Genomic DNA, 18,974 nt, shown 5'->3' on the forward strand with positions numbered 1-18,974 from the left:
CCCCGCCACTTCCCCAGGCCTCCGACGGCTAATTAAAGGACCGGGGCAGTAGAAGCAGGGGCGCCCCAGGCCCTTTAAATAGCCCCCAGAACGCCGGGGGGCTGCTGCTGCTACCCTGGTTGGGGAGGAGGAGGAGAAGAAGGGGGGCACTTACCTTACAGGGTGGGCTGTGGCTGGCTCTGACTCCCCCTCAATCCTGCCCCTTCCTCCCTAGGCCCCACCCCTTCCGGGGGCCAGAGCTGGCCCCAGCGTACTGGTAAGTCACTCAACTTACTTTCACCCCTGGTCATTACACAAACTAAAAACTATTTCCCCAAGCTAATTTTTCCCCTACTGTTACTTACACCTTCCTGTCAACTGTTTGAAATGGGCCATCCTGATGATCACTACAAAAGTTTTTTTTCTCCTGCTGATAATAGCCTTTAATTGATTAGTCTAGTTAGAGTTGGTATGGCAACACCCATTTTTTCATGTTCTCTGTATATATATATATCTTCCTAGTGTATTTTCCACTGCATGCATCTGATGAAGTGGGTTTTAGCCCACGAAAGCTTATGCTCAAATAAATTTGTTAGTCTCTAAGGTGCCACAAGGACTCCTCGTTCTTTTTGCTGATACAGACTAACACAGCTACCACTCTGAAACCTAAGCTCAATATGACTGTAATTGCACAGGTATCTAGTAGTTTCTGTTTTTAAAGACATTTCATTCTATCTGGGCTGTATGTTTGTGGCAATCAGCACTTTATTTGCATGTGTGTGTGTGTGTAATCGGGTGCACCTTTGCACCTGTCAACTTGCCCCACAGAAACTGCACAGACTCCACTGATTGTGCATTCACTGTACCACTTATTTGAGTTCCCTCCACCAACACCACTACAGTCCCCACACAACAGTCTATTTAATATAGCCTATGTACTTTTGGCCCACACATCAGGAGCTGAGATAAGCAGAAGTCTCTTCCCGGAGGCCTTTGAGACTAGCTAGCCCTGTTCCTCTCACCCAGCACTCCCTTCCTGTGTCTCTTTATCCTTCTGAGCAGATGGGCTAACTGGTTCTGTCTCACCCTGCTTTCAAGCCTGACTATCTAATTACCTCAGTCAGCTTGGGGGAAAAGAGGGTTGGGGAAGGAAGGCATGGCCAAAGCATAGAGCATACAAATGATCCTGGGCTGCTGAAATGACCCCTATGTAGCTAGTATGTATTAGAACTTCTCACTGGCTGCTCTAATGTGAGTTGGAGGCTAACTCAGGCTTCAACTGCCCTAGGATTGAGGTGTGGGTTGTAGAATGCTACCTCTGCTTCTCCTCCACTTCCCCTTAGCTGTGCCAATCAGAGCCTGGTGCAACTGAGAATCCAGCCCTCAAAGTTTAATGGACTTCAAGACATGGGGCCAAATTCATCAGTAGTGTAACTCCATGAAGTCAATGGAATTACACTTAAGATGAATTTGTTTCAGTGTTTCTTTATGTGACGTTCTTTATGAGGTTAATTTAGTGCTTGTGGAAGAAGGTGGCCTGAAAACCTTGGCTCTTTATCCACAGAGTAGACATTAGAAGTGCAGATTTCCTCACGCTGCCCTTCAAATGTAAATCCACCATGATTTGGAATGACTAATTCAAGATACCATGGATAAAAAGGTAGTTCTGTCTCCACAATTACTTAATCCTTGGCCTAGGCTAAGACTGACAATTTATGCCAGTTTTGATGGTGACGTTTGTAACGTGGGCACCTGTCCACTAGAAACTGGACTAAGGCCAGCAACTTATTTTACTTAGGCCACCTAATGGCATTTTGATGGTAAGATTTAATTTTTCAGTCACTATTGACTGGTGTCAGATTTTAATTAACGATCTAAAGCCTGATCTTGCTATGCTTGAAGACATTACTCTGGAAAAACTCCTTTTGACTTCAGAACGTTTTGCCTAAGCAAGGTCTGCCGGGTTCAGGCCTCTACAGATTGAAGGTGCTATACTCCAGTATCTGTGGTCAAAAAGGCACCCTAGTGCAAATTTGCCATACTTAATTTCCTGATTTTTATTTCTTTATCATTGAAAATGAGGGCATAGGGAAAACATGTCCTCACATCTGCATAGTGATGTTTGCAGTGTATGGTTTCTTTATTAAAGTTCTCTTTCTGCATTTGAACCACTCCCTCGACAGAGAGGAGGAACAATAAGATGGCAAAATGTTTCTGGTGATCGTTTATACAATGTGTGTTAATTAAAAAAATGGAGAGGAAGGCAATGAGAGTTAAAGCCCAAGATGTGGAGTCTGTATAACTGAATTCCATTCTTGCTTCTCCTACAGACTTAATGTGCGGACTTAGGCAAGTAATTTAACATCCTGTACCTGTTATCTCATCTGCAAAGTTGTTATACCAGTGCTAATCTCCCTCACAGAGTGTTGTGAGCCTTAATTTATTGATGCTTGTAAAGTGATCTGAGATCCTTGGATAGAAGGTGCTATAAAGTATGTGAGCCTGTATATTAATCTTCATTTATATCTATCTATCTATATCTGTATAAATATGAATGTGTATATACATACATGTTCACCAAATGCTAATATTTATAAAGCTAAATGTTATACTTATAGTACAATGAATGTATAATTATTAGGGGTGTCAAGAAATTTTAAAAATTAATCTCGATAAATCGCATTATTCAAAAAATTAATCATGATTAATTGCACTGTTAAACAATAATAGAATACCATTTATTTAAATATTTTTTGATGTTTTCTACATTTTCAAATTTATTGATTTCAGTTACAACACAGAACACAGTGTACAGTGCTCACTTTATATTTATTTTTGATTTCAAATATTTGTTCTATAAAAAACAAAAGAAATGGTATTTTTCAATTCACCTCATACAAGTACTGTAATACAATCTCTTTATTATGAAAGTTGAACTTACAGATATAAGAACATAAGAATGGCCCTGCTGGGTCAGACCAAAGGTCCATCTAGCCCAGTATCCTGTCTTCCGACAATGGCCAGTGCCGGGTGCCCCAGAGGGAAAGAACAGAACAGGTAATCATTAAGTGATCCATCCCCTGTCGCTCATTCCCAGCTTCTGGCAAACAGAGGCTAGGGACACCATTCCTGCCCATTCTGGCTAATAGCCATTGATGGACCTATCCTCCATGAATTTATATAGTTCTTTTTTGAACCCTGTTGTGGTCATGGCCTTCACAACATCCTCTGGCAAGGAGTTCCACAGGTTGACTGTGCATTGTGTATATAATTATGTACAAAAACATATAGAATTATGTAGAAAAAATAACTGCATTCAAAAATAAAACAATGTAAAACATTAGAGCTTACAAGTCCACTCAGTCCTACTTCTTGTTCAGTCAATCACTCAAACAAGTTTGTTTACATTTGCAGGAGATAATCCTGCCCACTTCTTGTTTACAATGTCACCTGAAACTGAGAACAGGTGTTCACATGGCATTGTTGTAGCCCGCATTGCAAGATATTTATGTGCCAGATGGGTTAAAGATTTATATGTCCCTTCATGCTTCAACCACCATTCTAGAGGACATGCATTCATGCTAATGAGGGGCTCTGCTCGATAATGATCCAAAGCAGTGCAGACCGATGCATGTTCACTTTCATCATTTGAGTCAGATGCCACCAGCAGAAGGTTGATTTTCTTTTTTGGTGGTTTGGGTTCTGTAGTTTCCGAATTGGAGTGTTGCTCTTTTAAGACTTCTGAAAGCATGCTCCACACCTCATCCCTCTCAGATTTTGGAAGGCACTTCAGATTTGTAAACCTTGGGTCGAGTGCTGTAGTTATCTTTAGAAATCTCACATTGGTACCTTCTTTGAATTTTGTCCTATCTGCAATGAAAGTGTTCTTAAAATGAACGACCGGTGCTGGGACATCATCCGAGACTGCTGTAACATGAAATACATGGCAGAATGTGGGTAAAACAGAGCAGGAGACATACTATCCTCCCCCAAGGAGTTCAGTCACAAATTTAATTAATGCATTATTTTTTTAACGAGCGTCATCAGAATGGAAGCATGTCCTCTGGAATGGTGGCCGAAGCATTAAGGGGTATACAGATGTTCAGCATATCTGGCACGTAAATACCTTGCAATGCCAGCTACAAAAGTGCCATGTGAATGCCTGTTCTTACTTTCAGGTTACATTTTAAAGAAGAAGCTGGCAGAATTATCTCCCATAAATGTAAACAAACTTGTTTGTCTTAGTGATTGGCTGAACAAGAAGGAGGACTGAGTGGACTTATAGGCTCTAAAGTTTTACATTGTTTTGTTTTTGAGTGCAGTTACATAATAAAAAAATCTACATTTGTATGTTGCACTTTCACGATAAAGAGATTGGATTATGGTATTGTATGAGGTGAACTGAAAAATACTATTTCTTTTGTTTATCACTTTTACAGTGCAAATATTTGCAATAAAAATAATAATATAAAGTGGGCACTGTACACTTTGCATTCTGTGTTGCAACTGAAATCAATATATTTTAAAATGTAGAAAACTTCCAAAAATATTTAATAAATTTCAACTGGTATTCTATTGTTTAACAGTGTGATTAAAACTGCAATTAATATTTTTGCATTGATGGCATAAATTAACTGTGATTGACAGCCCTAATAATTATCATTATACATCTATATATTGCAATCTATACATTTGCCCCCTAAGCCTTCAAAACATTGGTACATATTACTGTATTTCACACAAATATCTGTGGACTGTATAGGTCAGCTAAGTAGGCAGGGATTGTATTTTCTAAATAGACAACTAACCTAATTCTCAATTACGGAGGGACAATCTCCACTCATTGATATATTTTGCTTTCCACAAGCAAATCTCTGTACAACTTCTCATGAGTGATGTACCCGAGTATTCAGATTATAATATCTAAACTGTATTGTTAAATCTAGTCACCTAAAATTTGGGTTATTGCTGATTACGTACTCTATGTATTGTATGACTTTTAAAAACTAACTTTATATTTGTGGATAATCTAAGCACTATACCCAGATGTACAGACACTTTTCCCAACCTATGTATTATATATATATATATATATTAACATTAGCTTTAATAAAATTTGTATTTCTCTTAGCACACATCACAAACAACTCAACTGAAGCAGCAAATAAATCTAAAAGCAAACGACCTTTCCCCAGCTAATACCCCTCAGCAGCTCTGCCTTCTGCTTTTATGTTGTTACATCATAGACGCAAATGGGGACCGGGGCGCTCTTCCCCTTCCTGGGGCTCTCAGCCAGATCCTTTCGTCCCTTTCAATTCAGCGGGAATTTCCTTTTGCACTTGTCAGAACTAAAGGCTCTGGGCGGGGCGCTGGGACAATGTGTATAGTTGGAGCGCTCTGCCCCATTGAACCAAACTGTAAATCCTGTATGGACTGGACCCCCCTTCAAGTCAGGGGGTGCTGCAGCACCTCCCGCACCCCACCCCTACTTCCAGCACCGACGGATCTGGGCCCAGGGCCCCTTCAGCCTGCGGAGTGCGGAACGCCCGGAAGCCCCGCCAGAGCCGCGGGGAGCGAGGAGGGAGCGATCGCCTTCTCCGCCCATGCACCGCATTGGCTGCCGCACCAGCCGCCTCCGCGGGACGCGCTCTGCCGGTTGGTGCCGGGGCACGCCAATTACCAGCGCCGACCTGCCCGTCGCCGGCGCTGTCAAAGTTGATCACCGGGCGCCGCGCTGCAATGGAGCGAAGAGCGGCAGCAGCGGCCGCCGGGGAAGGCGGAGGAAGGGGGCGATTGACACGGCCCTGGCTGGCGCAGCGGCGCGGCTGATCTCCCCATGCAGTAAAGGGGGAGCGAGCGGAGCGGGGGCGGGAGGGATGCTGCTGCGGCTGCTGGGGCAGCGCTGTTAAATCTGCCGGCCAGCCCTTCGGAGGAGCAGCCGCCGCCGCCCGCCGCCGGCTCTTGGGCTTTGAGGCAGGAGCGGGAGGAGTCGAGGCGCTTTCCGCTAGTTGCCTCCCTGCGGCAGAGGGGGGTTTAGCGGGTGTTTACCCCCCTGCGCCGACTTTTCTCCCAGCCCCCCCGCCCCCAGCGTAACCTCGGGTCCTCCTCCTCCCCTCCTCGCGATCTTCCAACCACGAGCATGTCTGTTTTTACCTTATAAAGATGGCGGTGTGGGATCACTGCAACCTTTAGACTAATGACTGTCAGAAACATCGCCTCCATCTGTAATATGGTGAGTACTCGCTGACCTGCAGGCTGGCTTCAGGGGCGGGGGTCGCAACTCGACAACCCCCAGGGGGCAACATCAGAATGGGCGGAGGGAAGGGGCAGGGAGGAGACTCCTCTCCAGGTGCACCGGGGAGTCAAGTTAATGGCTATTCCTGGCTAATCCCCTCGCTGGAGGCTGGTGAGATCTGGGAGTGGGTGAAGGCCATGTAAAGATAAGCATGAGATTTAATTCAAAACAGGGTAGTCAATGGCTTGAAGAGCTTCTACTGACTCCTTGCATTGAATGGAGACATTCATCCTGTCTCCCCAAACCCCAAGGATGGGAGAGTTCAGAGCTCAGCTGTCCAGCCACCCCACTGGATCTAGGTATGGCAAGGAGTTCAGAACAGTGGAGGGTCTCATCCTTTGTCCTGTGACATTTACACAGGCTGACAACTTTGCAGCTTGTGTCCCCACCTTGTGGCCCCAAATTAAACACTTGAGCCAATATTTCTAAAACTGGATTCCTACAAGTAGGTTCCTAAATCCATACTGAGGCTCCAAAAAAAGTGGCCTGATTTTAAAATCCACTGAGCACCCAAAGACTCCTGCTGAAGTCAACAGGAGCAGGTGGTGCTCAGCTGTTTTGAAAATCAAGCCACTTATTTAGGCTTATGACTGTGGATTTAGGAGCCTAGCCGTAGGCACCCATTTTTGAAAACGGCCACAGGATCAGAATCTGTTGATTTTATACACCAATGGGGATTGCAGGGGATATACAGTAAATGAGAATTGGCTTTGGCCCAAGATGTTTCTGTTATATTTTTGAAACACTTAAGGCCCCCCACCCCCAGTCTAAAAGGTAAGAAAAATAAATTTAAAACATTGTTTCATTTCAGTTTGTGTTGGGTCTTGCTGCTTTTAGCCCCTATAAGATATGACAGGAAGATTTCTTTACACATTTGAATACGGTTTTCATTTTGACTCTACAGATTTTGGGGTTTGCTTATTAGACCACATTGTCTTTGGATTTTTAAGATTCGTTTGGTTATAGTTTAAGGGCTCAAAGGTTTTAATGGACCTGCTGCGAAAAGCAATTTATGGGGTAGGTGATAAATGCCCAAAATAAATAGGCTAAGAACACATTTCAACACCCTTTGTTGTTGTAGTTTATGTTTTCCCCCCTTGTTTTCAGGTTCTGCAAGAACAGTTACATGCAGTTGCCAGCTTCCTTCCATGTGGTGCCCCAGCATGCCCTTTGCTGGTGATGTCACACCCACCATTCATCAGCACTGGAGAATGGAGCCTGCCTATAGGGTAAGGCAGTGGTTCTCAACCTGTGACTCATGATTCCCTTGGGGGTCAACAGCAGTTGTCCAAGGGGGTGAGGGTTGTAAGTCTGCTCCCATTCAATGTCTCCAGTCTTATGCTGAAGTCGGTTTGATAAGTCACTTGCAACCAGTCATTCTTGGATGCTAGGAATGTCCCCACCCCCACTTTTCCAAGGTCCTCATTGCCACCTTTGGAGCACCTGTTCTGAGGTGCATTACTGGAGGATTGAATTTAGGGGTCACATTATGAAAAAGGTTGAGAATCCCTAGGGTAAAATAATCTGAGTTCTTGCCTCCCCTCCCCAATGTGGTTTCCTAAAGTTTTCATTGTTCTTGTTTTTTTAATCCTGTGGAATAGGAGGCAAGTATACTACAAAGAAATATATAGGAAACCATACAGTATTTGGGGAGAAAACCTGGAGTTACTTACCTTACCCTATAGGCAGGCTTCAGTTTTCAGTGTTTGATGAATGGTGGGTGCGATCACGCCTAGACTGCATGCTACAGCACCGCATGAAACAAAGCTGGAGATTGTTAGAGGGCTACAAGAGTTTAACATTGGCATGATGTCTTAAGAATCCTATGTTTCCACCCCCACCTACCCACATTATTTTAGAGGGATGCATTTGTGCTTTCCCCAAGGTCTAGAAGAACCACAGAGCAAAACCAACTAGGCTTGCATCAGTTTTACTTGCTCTTGCCACCATCAGTAGGCAGCTGTACAAGTAGCATCCTACGAGTGTAGGACTAAAGAGGAGAATTAGGCTCTCAAACAGGAAAGAGACACAAGAACAGAAGAAGGGGATGGTCTAGTGAAGCCTCATGTTCAGGACCAAGTTTGGTTTCTTGCTCCCTTCATGGTATTGGGGTTGCAACAATGCTTTGTTTCTCTACCAATGACTTTCAGCTGAACGAAGGAGCTCTATCAATGGACTCCAGAGGAAGCTATGTCAACCCCATATGGGAGGACTGCTGCAGTGGGTGGCCTGTTGCAGGGGGAGGCATGTGGATCATAAAAGGCTTCCAAAACAGAGGGGCAAGAGAAGTAAGAAGTAGGGAGGAGAGAGACTGACACAAATAAAATGGAGGGAAGACAAGAACAAAATGCATAAAATCCAAAGGAGAGAAAAAGGCACTAAGAGTGGGATTGGAGAAGGGTGAATGAAGATTGATTTAAGTCAACCCTAGAGATCGGTTATTATAAATTCCAGCTAGAACTATTAATGCCCAGGTCTTAATCCCAGACCATATCTCAGTGCTTGACACCAAATGGCTCAATTCTTCTTTGGCCTAAGAATTAACCAGTTAAAGAAGAAATATATTTGGAGTTCATTACCTAGTTGAAAGGAATTTTAAAAATTCACTCTGTTCTTTTCCCTTTATCCTTCTAGTTCCCCTTCCATTTGAAGGTGTGTACACAGAATGCACGGAATAAAAACCCTTGCTTACTTGGTGTTTGCTCACCTACACTGCTATAAATATTTGTCATGTAATGATGGATTATAGGTTTTGGATTCTAATCCTCTATTAATCAAGGATTTTTTGTTTGGAAATTTTTAAATGCTGGTCTCTAGATTAAATGAATACAGTGAGAATTAACAGCGTGAAATTGGCTGGATCTAACTTGGGTTAGTCAGAGTCGCAGGAAGAATGCTTGTTATGATTTAATTGGCTGCCTAAGGGTATAGTATGTCAAATTGTAAGTCTGGTCTCCTGGTTATGGCGAGGCACTGACCTCTTCCAGGAAGGCCAAAACAGGTGTAGAGAAACAAGTGTGTGAAGGAGAATATTTTAACTTGTTAAAAAAAAAATAAAAATCTAGTACTGCATATTCAATAGATGAGTCCTCATTTATTGAGCCCAAAGCAAAAGAGTTGGCAACACTAACTGAGCAGAAGTGACCCAGTAAAAGAACTTAGCAGATATCCCTGTCCAGGTGTTAAACAAATAAACCCACAACTTCCAAAACAGACCAATAAAGGCCACATGCTTTGTCTTTGTACTGTCCCCACAATTAGAAACAAAATTGTCATCACTGGTAGGTGAGGTCTAAAGCCCTGATTTTGCAACTTGTTCTGCACAGGTGTACCCCTGCATTCACATGGTGCTCCAGTGAAGTGAATGGGACTCTTGTGTGACTGGTGGGATCCACCCGCTCTGCTCAGATGTATTCTAGGGGAGTCCAACTCTCTCTTCTTACATGCCTGACAGATGCTATGAAAAGTTGTTAGTCAAATGTGTTTACAGTGCTCTAATCATGTTAGGTGATATAAAAGTGTTTATTAGCAATATTGCTTGGGGAAGAATAGTATGATATATTTGAGAAACTTGGTTCTAGGGAATGTCCATGCCTTAATGATACCCCAGCTGAAGGGAGTCCAGGTGAAATTAGGGACTTTTATTTTTAGTACCTGTATTTACTCATATTGTACCCATATTAAACTTGCATTGTAATCCTCTTCTGTAAAGCTCCTTGAAGACAACCAGTGTGACTAGAGCATCGAATGTTTGGTCCAGAGGTGAATAAGCATGTTGGAATTTTTAGACTGTTACTGAAATCCTCTGCAGTGCGTTTCTCTGTTGATGGCCTTCTGATTCGGCCTAGGACTCTGAGTTCAGCTCAGGCTGCAGCATAGAGAATGTTGCTGTCTTGTGTAAGAACTACATCTAATAATTTATTAAATGTATATGTTTGTTTGTTTGTTTTTGTATAGGGAGACCTGACAAGCTCTGTTCTGCTCTGAACAAGAGAAATACACCTTTGTGTTGTCCTGCTAAAAGCAGGTTTTATATCCCCTTCCCAACATTTTTCAATAGCGTTTGAAACCACCTGATCTCCACTGAAAGATGATATGTGTCAGTTTCATGCATCCTGGTAGCATGACACAACTTGTGAGGATCTCTTGTCATACAATGTATCACAGATGTCACATACATTGTAGTTACAGTAGACTGACATGTTTGTTTGTTAATCCTATACAATGTATAAATATGAGTTCAGTAACAAGTTACAGTACAAAAAACCCCCTTCAAGTTAATTTGGTTTTCTACTCTATATAAGCATGGCTTTAGTTTTTCCAACTCAAGATTTTATCAAGTCTCACAATAACTGGTGCTTTTCTTAAAGTCCCAGGCCAGCTCCAGGAGTTATGTGAATGCATGAGAATCCCAGTTTTCATTAAAAAACTAAGCTTCTAGCCCTTGTGGTTGTGGAGGAAAGCTTGAAACCATGAAAAGCTCAAAACCCAGAAGTCAGATTAAAAATAACTCAATATTTTATTATTTTTTAAAAGTGTCAGGATTGTTTGAGTGATGGGAGTTAGCAATACCAGGATCTTAGCTACAGAGACAAGTTTGAAAAATGTTAGATTCTGGAAACAATGTAAATTCTAGTTATTTCTATAAACACAGGTTCTGAGCCAGATTCTGCTCTCTGCAACACAAGTATACTTGAGGTGCAGAGGTTAGTACCATGAGTTTTAAATTGACATTATACTTGATAGTGGTTAAAATTATTATAGAACAGATGATGTGACCATTTTAATTTTGGAAATTTCTTCTAACAAGAAAAACTTTGGGCAATCTCTCACTGTCTAGGCAATAAACTAGCTATCTGAAATTATTTATGGGTAGATAAATGAAGCACTGTGAACATTTAGTTGTGAAAATATAGTTGCAGGCACAATTTAGATTCCAGTTTTTAGAAGTGTGGTCTCCAGTGTGCATAATTTTTATACATACGACTTGTTTCTTCTGATGAGCTTTGCTCAGCCAAAAGAAATTACATTATTTTGGGTAGTTGTTTTGCTGCTGCAGCTATTATAATAAGTGCCATAAAATGCACTTATTATAACATTAGAAAAAAGCAGGCTGATATACTTTGAAGGTTGATTAACTTCTTTTCACTATCTGCTATATTCTTTTCTGGATTGTAAATAATACAGTCCACTTTACTCTGTCATGAATTCTGATTCTGAGATAGAAAAACTCCTCGTATACTTCTGCTGCCACTATTCTGAATGCCATCTCTATAAATGAGAGTACAGTACAAATAATTACGCATCTTTTCTTCCTTGCCCAGGTTTCTGGTCGGTGTCTCTCTCTCTCTCTCTCACACTCACACACACACACACACGTATATGCTCATCGCCTATGAGAAATCAAACCACATGCAGTAGGTCCCTAATTTTAGGCAACCACATTTAGAAACTTTGGCCTCAATTTTGACACAACTTTATTTTAAAAACTTACTTTTCCCTCTCCAGCCCCTTCATTTTAGGTAGAGATATAGTTTGGAGATACTGAAAGGAAAAACTGGTACATTTTTGAAGGATGCTGGTGAGGGAAAAATAAGAGACCTTGTATAATTCCATGTTAATAATTTTCACTATCCATACTGGGGGGCATGGATCAGCGTTCACGTCACATTCCCTGTCAGTACCCAGCCCAGGCTGGGGAAGCTAATGAGCCAACCAGCAGATCAAATTTGGTGATGAATCCTGGTCATGTGCCACCTGAGGCATGTTGTGCATATGATAAGAAGACTATCCATACTTTTCCTCTGCAATTGTTCTATGTTGTCCCTAATCAGTTAGTTTAAAACAGGGGTGTCAAACTCATTGGGTGACGAGGGCTGAACTACCTTGTCAGTCAGTCTGTTCATTAACTTACCTTTCTGTGCATGTGCATTCCCACTATGACCACCTTCCCTCCCTGCCCTGTCGTGTGAATTTCTTGCCTTCTCCTTATGGACACTTACACTCCTCTTCTTTCTCCACCCCTTTTCCCCACCCAGTTTTAGGCAGTTGCCTTAGGTCTCTGAGCTTGCTTGCTACCTATCCTCTGGGATGTTGGTGCTGCAGGCTCAGCAGTGGCAGTAGGCAGTGGAGAAGGAGACTCTCTCCTCTGATCTCAGAGCATCAGAGAGCAGTGATTGAGGGGAGAGGCAGCTGAACCTGCTTCTGCTGGGCTCAGAGGCATCAAGGATGGGGAAGGAGACATTGGGAAGCAGCCTCCTGTTGGAACCAGAGCTGGGGGAGTCCAGGCAGTGACAGCTGCTCAGGAGACTGTTCAGCTGCCTGTGACCAATTGTGATCAAGCTCCTTCTGCAGCTTTCCCGCCTTATAGATCTGTAGTTCACTTCTTCCTTCCTTGCACCCATTTGAAATATGTTTGGCTCATCTCTTTTCATTCTCCCAGCAGGGGCAAACCCCAAATCACTCAGTTGTAGAGTTGGTTGAAAATTTTCCATTGGAGTGTTTTCCCATCAGAAAATGCCAATTTGATTAAATAAAAACTTTTGTTTGAATGTGTTGATTTCATCAAAATATTATATGGGAAATTATCAAAATGTTTCATTTCAATTTGATAATTTTGACATTTATATTTTATAATATCGTATAATAAAAGTCCAAATGAAAGTCAAAACAAAACCTTTGGATCTTATCAAAATGGAACATTGCTCTGAAGTTGAAATGAAATTTTTTGAAATATTTTGTTCAATGAAAATTTCTGAATTTCAACTTTCCATTCCATTTTGGGATGAAATAAAATCTGGAACTCTTGGAATTTCCTGTGGTATGGGAATTCTGTTTTTCAAACAGCTATACTCCAGCCTGCCCTTATCGGTGCTACTACTGCTATACCGATTGCTGGTCACTGATGGGTGAAAATGAGTGTAGATGAGGCCTAACTCTTGTCAGTGCTACTTTGTGTGTCTGTTAGGAGGAATAGCTTGAGTGGGATGTAAGGTGCACTCTCTCTTGTCTGGTTTCAGAGTAACAGCCGTGTTAGCTTATGCTCAAATAAATTGGTTAGTCTCTAAGGTGCCACAAGTACTCCTTTTCTCTCTTGTCTGCACTCCCTTTCTGCTCATGTTGACTCTGGGAGCTGAGCTCTGATTTTACACACAATAGCTCTTTCTCCTCCCTATTACATTGCACTGCTGTTAGCAGACAAGGCTGGCTTGCTACACACAGAAAGAAAGGTCTACATCTCTTTCTTTCTTTCTCCTCCCCTCTTATAGACTACCATTTTCAAAATTCTGAGATGAGGGCTGCCTGGCCTTGCAGCCATTTCTAGTTTTATTATAATTTCTCTTTTACCAGTTCTGGTGTCACCCTTCATTTGTTTTAAGCTTTCATGTTCTTCCCCCCAGGAAACTTCTTGACTTCTAGCATGTTTTGTTCACTTTCCCTAATGAACAGTAAGGCAAAAAGGTGTTGTTTCGTTCCTAGCCATGTCTGACCCTTACTTCCTCTCAGTGGCAGTTTCTTTTCATTAATCTCTTGCTCCTTATATATTTATTTGTTAAATGTTTGTTTTCACAATTTACTTTTATCTGTGTCTTTCATGATCATTTTCTTATGTTCTTATACTTTTCATTTCTCTTGCAGTAGCAACCCTATTACTATTTCTCATCTTCCCTTTTATTTCTCCATGGTCATTAATATTGAGTTTACAGTTCTAATATATTATTTTCTCAGAAGAATATCTATTTGTTGGGCTCCCTGAAGTGAACATTAAAAAAACTTTTAATTTTCCCTCTGGATTGACTTTAGTAGAACTATTCATGTATTTAGAGCAAATATGCATGTGCTTAACTTTATCACACTACAAAATCATATCTAATTTGCATCCTCTGTCCCTAGTTTTTCAGATTCACTGGTTTCCATTTTTTAACTCCCAATAAATATCTGGATTTTAATTATTTTAGCCAAGATACATTAGTTTATATTTTTCAAAAACAAATATTTTGTTATATTTTTGCCCATATTTTTAATATCAGATTCTTTATATCATTTTTCTATCATGACTGGTATTACTCTATTCTAAATGATTAACGAAGAAATCAGACTAGACATAATACAAATCTTGCAGTATCTCCGTAGACAGCTGTTCTTTGCCATTTAAGTCAGTGGGAGCTATGCACATACTTCCATGAGAAGAATTCAGTTTTTAGTCTTGTTCTTGAGATTCTCAACTAATTGGCCTCTTGCACTTATGTACAGTAATGACCTAGACTACATTGTCCAAAAGGCAGTATTTTGTGCCTTGGAGGTAGCTGATAAGCCCTTCTTCCAAGGAGTACATATCAAAATTTTGCCATACTTGGATAGTGTTCCAGGGTAATCTATAAAATAAGGGGCAGAATGTGAAGACTCATAATCAAAATAGGAGGCAAAGTAATTACAACTAATTAACTATACAGTTCTGAAAACTATGCTAGGTATTTGCAAACAAATGAGAAGATTCTCTCCTTGCCTTGCAGAGTTTACAATCTAATCTGATTTAATCATGTTCATCAGTTTGGGTTTTTTTGGGGCTGTTGGTTTATGTATGCAATAAACTAAACATTGGTCTTTGCTTCATTATTTCCACAATAATTTTGAGAATGAACAATCATAATTTAGTAAATCTTCTATTCTTTCTTGTTTCACGTGGCCCTCCAGTGCAAAAATCATTATCAGCCATTTGAGTTGAGATGATAATTAGCAAACTCAAGTGCAATAGGGCCAGGGACAAAACAAGAGAAAAGATTAAAGCACACTCATGGGCTATGGTTCTATTGCAGAAGTCTTGGTTTAACGCAAACTGACACAAACTTGACAAAAGTCTCTAGTTGTGTTCCTTCCATGCTGGTTTATGAGCAGTAAATTTCAAAATGCTAAAGGTGAACTCCTGACTCTAGTGAAGTCAATGGCAAAACTCCCATTGACTTCAGTGGGGCCAGGATTTCATCCAGACTACAAACTATAAGCGTACTTTGTCTGTTTCCCAAGAGCTCCATGCCCTGAGTTCTGGTCACCACAGCCCCCTTTAGCAACATACTCTTCTTTTAAGCTAAATATGTTCAGCTCACCAAATCTGTTGCCTCTGAATCCTGTCTGGGAATTAACACCCTAAAATCCCAGTCCTGTGTCTGTCTCTGTAGGGCCTCCTCAGTGCAGGATCCTTGTCTATAATTAGGACTCCCACCGTTGCTACTTCTGATGGAACTGAATTGGATTAGCAATATTAGGAAAACTTTGCCAAAATTCCTGGTGGAGATACAGAATAGGATCATGTTTACAGTGGGAAAAGGTATTATACAGTTTAATTAGTATATTAATAAATATGATTTTGCTTTGAGTATAACCATAGGGTTGCCAACCCTCCAGGATTTTCCTGGAGTCTCCAAGAATTAAAGATTTTTCTTTAATTAAAGAAATCTCCATGAATTTGTCCAACCAAAGTTAGCAACTCTGTGTAACCAGGACAGTAATAATTTAAAAATTATTAATTGGTTATGGATAACTCTAGGGTAGGTTAATCACAATGACTAACATGTTTTTTTAAACATGACTTGTCTATTTCTACACTGGGGTGAAATAATGTTTAACATCATGTTAGTTGAAACATTGGTTAAATGCTTGTAATATGATACATGTTCCTAGTGTAGATATGTCAAAACTTTTCCCTTCTTCTCTGAGCTCCATTGCTTATTGGGGAGCCTTCCTATCCTAAACATTTACAATGTAAAGTCGGAGGTTTTTTTTTTTTTTTAAATGTATGCTGTATAGATCTTTCTTCCTCTGTATGGGAAATGCATCTGCTGTTAAAAATCAGTTCTCTAGACTTTTCAGCAGTTTACAGCCTCCAGTCTCTCTATGTAATTTTGACAGTACCTTCTCAGGCACATTAAAGTAGTAGCTACCAAGCTGAATTCACCCTTGATGTAAGCTGGCACAACTCCCCATGAAATCAGTGGATGTTGTGTTAGCTTACCCGATGGCTAAATTTGGCTCTCCCTGTTTTATTTTCTCCAAAGATGATGTAGAGTATAGTGTATAATTGCCATGTTCAAGGCCTACTTTTGAAACAGAAGGGGGTAGCTCAGATTGCACAATACACAGCTGGATAGTGCACATCATGGACTACTTGATTTTCAGTGGTGGTTCATCTATTAAATCCTCATTCTTGCAGTTTCTCACAATGTTTAGGAGATATTTTAAATAATAGGAAGATCTGTCCAAGCCATTGGGCATTCTCTCAAATAAGAAACCATGGAGTCAGGTCTTTGAGAATTGACAAGTGGACCCTACAGGAGTAATTTATAAGCATAGCATTTGCCCTCTACAGGTTTAATGATACACCTACCCTCTACACAGTGGGTTACAAAAAAAGTGGGATGTTACAGGTCATTATTTCCTAAGGCCTTTTAGACTTTTTTTTTTTAATAGGTCAAGAAACTTTCTGCAAAGCTAAAACAATGTTCTGAACTGTCTTTGTCCAGGGGTGATTTGAATGCTAGTCACCTAACAGAAGAAAGTCTATTGGACAATAAGATGAACTTAAACTGCCAGTTTTTTCTGAGCCCTTATACCTGTGCTTTGATCTGAGTAACTTATCAACCCAAAGACAATTTAGTTCCAAAAGAAACGTTATACTTCCAGACTTACTCATGAGAACCTTTTTTTAAATCAGGCAAAGATTTACGACCAACAATGATGGCAGTTTTCTTTCCTACTAGCCTTTTATATATATCTTAGATTAATACCTTTTCCTCCCTCTCAGCAACAGCTGTTTTGTGCTTTGCTAAATCAGTGTGTCTTTGTTGAGTAGTAGCTGAGAAATGGAGGCTGTCATTCCCAGCAAGTACACTTATCCTCACGTGGAGTTTGCAATGTATGCAGCATGTCATATTTTCTTCTGCCTTGAGATGCAGCCAATAACAGTTTCATATGAACACTTCTCTTTTTTTGTCATTAAATGTGAGTTTCTGATAGGAGTCTGTCTCAACAGTGAATGCATTGCAGCTACTTAATTCATTTTGATATTTCCTGTGCCAGCTTCTCTTAACACCCCACAGTACAGGGAGAATACAAAGGCATGTCTGGAATTGTGGGGGGCAAAAGGGGGCCACTTCCCTTGTTCCTCTACTGGTGTAATGTGACTGCATGCTAGTGGCAGAAGTTGGAGTACACCCCCTATTGCTCTAACTTCTGCTGCGGCAAGGTGGCTGACAATCAAGGAACCACAATTGGCTCTCTGTTCCTCCACCCACACACCCTCTACATCTGAGCTCTGCTAGAACGAACTGGAGAACTGAGCCCCATTGTGGCTTGACAGAAATGAAGTAAAGTATTTTGTTTTTAGGTGGCACATTTGGGAAATATTAACACACTCAAACATGTACTTGCCCCCCACGAGTTAAGATGAACGGTGTGGGAGGTGGAAGGGTCTGAAAAAGGGATATGACATGCAAGTTATTTGAAACTGTATTGGAAGCTACTAACTTCAAGCAAGTTGTTTTACTTGGAAGGTTTCAGGGTCACCAACAACATCTGTGTCAATTTTCAGACTGCTGATTCATCTGAAAAGAAACAGCTTCTTGCAGTGAGTGACAGGAGATAATAATCCCGTATGACAAGGAATTGGCTGATGATGGGAGTAGTACAGAAATTTAGATCAGACTTTTTAGAAAAAAAAAGTAACATTAAAAAAATCACTGAAACCTATAATCGGCATATTTAAAGATATTGGCCGAAGAGCTCTCTGAGGCAGTAATATTTGTACTGAACAAATTTTGGAACCCTCCGGAAGCTCCAGAGGCCTGGAAAAAAGCTAATGTTGTGCCAACGTTTAAAAAGGGTAAAAGGAATGACCCGGGGAAATATAGGCTGATTAGCCTGACACTGATCCCAGGCAAGATAGATCCATGGAGGTCACCTTACAGAATCAGGGACTGTACTTTGCAAAGCAGTGACTCTGAAAGTAACTCAGGGACCATGGTGGATAACTAGTTGAACATGAGCTCCACGTGCCAAGCAGTGGTTGAGAGACCTAACGTAATCCTTGGATTTATAAACCCAGGAATATCGAATAGAAAAAGGGAGGTGGCATTATCACTCCATATGGCATTAATAAGATCACTGCTGGAATAACTGTGTCCAGTTCTGGCGTCCACAGTTTCAAAAAAGATGTTGACAAATTAGAAAGGATTCAGAAAAGAACTACAATAATAATTACAAAAATCTACCTTATAATGAGACTAGTTTAACCACAAGAAGGTTGAAAAGTGACGGATCACAATCTTTAAGTACCTGATATTAGAGGACTGTATCTAATAAAGGGCTGCTTAATCTAGCAGAAAAAGACACAATGAGATCTAATGGCTGGAAGCTGAAACTAGACAAATTCAGACTAGAAATAAGGTGCAATTTTTAAACCGTGAGGGTTATTATGTGTTGCAGCAGGTTGCCTAGGGATGTGGTGGATTCTCCGTCACTCGAAGTCTTTAAATCAAGACTGGATGTCTTTCTTAAAGATGTGCTGTAGTTATGGGCTTGATGCAGAATTCACTTGGTGAAATTCCATAGCCTGTACTATGCAGGTAGATGAGGCAGTCACAGTGGTTCCTCCTGGCCTTAAAATATTGGCATGTTATATACAGCAGGGAGATAGACTGGGCTTTTG

At 40.9% G+C, this 18,974-nt stretch overlaps 1 protein-coding gene across 2 annotated transcripts in view; it reads left to right on the forward strand.

Annotated features, from left to right (window-relative positions):
• Positions 1-5,627: 5,627 nt before the first annotated feature.
• USP46 (ubiquitin specific peptidase 46) overlaps positions 5,628-18,974 on the forward strand; it is a 33,065-nt gene continuing 19,718 nt past the window's right edge. The window contains exons 1-2 of one of the 2 annotated variants that reach the window (XM_084625557.1): positions 5,628-5,820; positions 6,142-6,211. In XM_084625557.1, the coding sequence (XP_084481683.1) occupies positions 5,816-5,820; positions 6,142-6,211 (75 nt within the window). In that variant the 5' untranslated portion in view covers positions 5,628-5,815. The other variant, XM_084625556.1, reaches the window with a different exon arrangement.

This window comes from Lepidochelys olivacea, assembly GCF_965140295.1.
Source record: "Lepidochelys olivacea isolate rLepOli2 genome assembly, chromosome: 4".
Lineage (NCBI taxonomy): Eukaryota > Metazoa > Chordata > Testudines > Cheloniidae > Lepidochelys > Lepidochelys olivacea.